Source organism: Nematolebias whitei, chromosome 16 (assembly GCF_014905685.2).
Source record: "Nematolebias whitei isolate Nwh7 chromosome 16, NemWhi1, whole genome shotgun sequence".
NCBI classification, from domain to species: Eukaryota; Metazoa; Chordata; class Actinopteri; order Cyprinodontiformes; family Rivulidae; genus Nematolebias; species Nematolebias whitei.
The window spans coordinates 1,050,185-1,054,281 of NC_056513.1; the positions used below are offsets into that span (position 1 = coordinate 1,050,185).

Consider the following 4,097-nt stretch of genomic DNA (forward strand, 5'->3'; position numbering starts at 1 on the left):
TGAAGCAGTTTGAGATGTAAGTGAAGCAGTTTGAGTTGTAAATGAAGCAGTTTTAGTTGTAAATGAAGCAGTTTGAGATGTGAGCCACTGTTAATCACCATCAACTAGTGCAAACATGGCTCGGACTAAAATAAACGTTCTCTTGTGCTTGTCTTCAGGAATAGTGTTTGCGCCGTACGGGCCGGTGTGGAGGAAGCAGCGTAAGTTCTGCCACACAACGCTGCGAAACTTCGGCCTGGGGAAGCTGAGTTTGGAGCCTTGCATCCAGCGAGGCCTGGCCACCATCAAGGCAGAGCTGCTGACTCTGAACAAAGAGTGCGGCGGTGCCGGTGTCGACCTGTCTCCACTCATCAGCAATGCCGTGTCAAATGTCATCTGCTCGCTGATACTGGGCCAGCGCTTCCATCACGGGGACCCCGAGTTCCGGACCATCCTGAGCCTGATGGGGCGTGGGCTGGAGATCTGCAACAACAGCGCTGCCGTCCTCATCAATGCCTTCTCGCTGCTCTACTATCTGCCTTTTGGGGTCTTTAAGGAGTTACGGCAGGTGGAGAGAGACATCACCGTGTTCCTCAAGAGGATTATTGCAAATCACCGTGAGACTTTAGATCCTGAAAATCCCAGGGATCTTGCAGACATGTACTTGATAGAGATGCTGGCACAGCAAGCTGCTGGAGAGAAGGACAGCAGCTTCACTGAAGATTACCTCTTTTATATAATGGGAGACCTCTTCATAGCTGGCACTGACACCACGACTAATTCAGTTTTATGGACTCTGCTCTACTTGGCCTTACATCCGGACATTCAAGGTAAAGCAGCAACAGTCCACTTGGTGGAGTCTTGGCAGAATGCGTCTAATTTAACCAAACCTGCAGCCCCTGATCTAGAACATTTGCAACTTTGTGTAAAATGTGAATTAAGACAATGCAGTGGTTTGTAAATCTCAATAATCTATAACTTATGTACACGGAACAAAGTGAACATATCAAGTGTTCAATAAGTTGCATCTTTTTGGGGTAAAAATTATATTTAGAATTTGATGGCAGCAACACGTCTCCAAAAAAACATTTTCTTAAAATTATCAAATTTCTTAGTCTAAACATTTGATGTGTTTCCCGTGTTCCACTTTATTTACATTTGACACGTTCTTCACAACCGCTTGCACTGAGCGAGTTGTGACTTCGTCCGTTTTGTCTTTGGGCCGGTCCACACACGTCCTGAGGAGGAAAAATTAAAGGTTGATTTTTCACCCTAGATTCTTTATATATATATTTTATATATATATATATATATATATATATATATATATATATATATATATTTTATTTTTTATTTTTATTTTTTTATTATTTTTTTTTTTTACTTGGACCCCCCAGCTCCAAGAAAAGGACGAGGGCATCTCCTGTTTGTGGTTGTACATGTGTGCCAGGACGCACCGTCATTGAGCCATGCAGATAGAAACATGCAATGATTTCTAGTGTCTAAACTTTATTATCAAATGAACACAGCTGCACACATCTGCATTAGGAAAGACATATATTTGTTGTTTTAAGTGTTTTTCTTCAACTATTTACAGACTTAGACAAATTATGATACAATCTTAGAGACGTACATGATAACCATTAATAGTTTTTTAAAGGAAACTTGATCATGCAGCAGCATAGTATGTTTGATTCAAGGAGGAACAAGTGTAAAGGTAATGCAGCAAAGAAATCGCAGAGACATTGAAAGTTTTCGTATGAAAATTCATCGTGAGCTTGTGTAACATTTTGTGTAGCGTTACAATCTGTGGACCCACATCAAACATCTAAATCCATCTTTGAAACTTCCCCCAGGTGCTGCTACAGTCCAGCTGCATCACAAAAACAGCAGACCCTTCAAGTCTGGATGAAATTCACAAAGAACATCTTCATCCATGTGAAGGGGACATGCCCCCCACCCCACCCCCCCACAACACACACATTTAGCTTGAAATATTAGTTCACCCAGTGCTGTTTCCAGTTCTTCATGAACAAATCCATCCCACTTGATTAATGGGAGAATACTCCAACCACTAAAAACCCACTCCAGGTTTTCCTGGTTACCTACAACACCTCATGCAGGGTTTGTTTCTCGTCGGTCATCTGCCTTGGCAGGGCGCTAACGGGGGAGGAGGGGGAGACACCTCTGTTTTACACGCTAGCTTAGCGCTATGTTAATTCCGGCAGTTTTTGACATGGGGGGGGGGGGGTGCTAGGATGCTTGAAAGAAGCGGAGCATGCTCTATTCACACAAGGAGAGCTGTTGGTCAGGCTTCTTCTTGTTGCTCTAAAATGTTATTGAATCAAGTGTTTACTTATGGCGGTAAACCAGATGTTTAACAACCATTAAAATGCACCAGGATACAGGAAGTGGCATCTACTTTATTCAGAACTTTCTGGGAGAGGACCCCCAGACACTTCACTCCTCTCTCAAACCATCGTTCCTCTCTGTCCAGGATGTGAACATCTTCATCCCTGAAAGAGTGACCTCTGGCCTGGAGATGAGTGTAGACCTCTGAGTCCTGGCCTGATGATGTTGATCTTCTGGGCTGGTCCATCCTTTTGGCCAGTGGCTGTTTAGTTTCTCCAACTGATCACCCTCCTGACACTGAACAACATACACAACATTACTCTGTTTGTGCCGGGGGACTGGATCTTTGGGATGAACCAGTCTTTAATGTGTTTTGGGGTTTTAAAGCCACTGGGACGTTGTGTTTAGAAAATAAACCTTATAAAAGATTAAAGTAAAACCTGAATATAAATAAACTTTATAAAGATTTGCTGCAGATGCTCTGAAGTCACTGATCTCAAACGCTTTTCTTTTTCTTGATGAGGTGCGGATCCTTTCTCACGTTGGAGCCGTTTTGTTGCAGATAAAGTCCACGCAGAGATCGCTGCGGTCGTGGGCAGACGTCGGCCCCCGTCCCTGACCGATAAAGGAAGTCTGCCGTTCACTGAAGCCACCATCATGGAGGTGCAGCGACTGGCGGCTGTGGTTCCGCTCAGCGTTCCTCACATGGCCTCAGAGACGACAGGTCGTCACAAAGTGACAGAAACAGGAAGCAGAATGTCAGCTCTCGTGTAAACTGTCATGAACCTTGTTGTGTGCAGAGTTCAGAGGCTACACCGTCCCCAAGGGAACGGTCCTTTTGCCCAACCTGTACTCCGTCCACAGAGACCCCCGTGTGTGGGACGATCCGGACACTTTCAACCCCGAACGCTTCCTGGACGATGAAGGACAGCTGCTCAGGAAAGAGTTCTTGGTGCCGTTTGGCCTTGGTACGCCTCTCGGTCCTCATGTGGGTGAGTGCAACAAGCCTTGGGCTCATGTGACGTGTCCACGCCTCCCTCAGGTCGTCGAGTGTGTATGGGCGAGCAGCTGGCCAAGATGGAGCTCTTCCTGACGCTCACCGGCTTACTGCAGACCTTCAGCTTCACGCTACCAGCTGGGACACCTCCTCCGTCCCTGCACGGACGCTTTGGACTGACGCTGTCTCCGTGTCCCTTCAGTGTGTGCGTGACTGCGAGGAGCGAGGAACACGTGTCACGTGGGCAGGACGCCGTCAAGCACAGGCGCTCCTGAGACACCAGCATTCAAGTCTCCAACACGAGATGTTGTTTATTCACTTCACTTTAATTTGATTTAATTGAATTTAGTTCAATTTAATTCACTTTAATTCACTTTAATTCACTTTAATTCACTTTAATTCACTTTAGTTTGATTTAATTCACTTTAATTCACTTTAGTTCAGTTTATTTCTGCAGCTCCAACAGACGTCGTCTCAGGACACTAATAATCACTATAATCAGCAGCATGAGATGATCAGCAGCGTGAGATAATCAGCAGCATGAGATGACCAGCAGCATGAGATGATCAGCGGTATGAGATAATCAGCAGCATGAGATGATCAGCAGCATGAGATGATCAGCAGCATGAGATGATCAGCAGCAGCATGAGATGATCAGCGGCATGAGATAATCAGCAGCACATATCTCCAATTAAAGTGTCTTCACAGTGATTCTCCTGGTTAGAGATTCATGAGTCTAACAGCCTCAGGGTAGAAGCTGTTCCTCAGT

General features: G+C 45.2%; 1 protein-coding gene across 1 annotated transcript in view; it reads left to right on the forward strand.

Moving 5' to 3' along the window:
- LOC119423000 (cytochrome P450 2U1) overlaps positions 1-3,603 on the forward strand; it is a 6,470-nt gene extending 2,867 nt beyond the window's left edge. The window contains exons 2-5 of the mRNA XM_037690412.1: positions 159-809; positions 2,894-3,055; positions 3,132-3,299; positions 3,374-3,603. Coding sequence (XP_037546340.1) covers positions 159-809; positions 2,894-3,055; positions 3,132-3,299; positions 3,374-3,603 — 1,211 coding nt within the window. The remainder of the gene's footprint in view (positions 1-158; positions 810-2,893; positions 3,056-3,131; positions 3,300-3,373) is intronic.
- Positions 3,604-4,097: the final 494 nt, after the last annotated feature.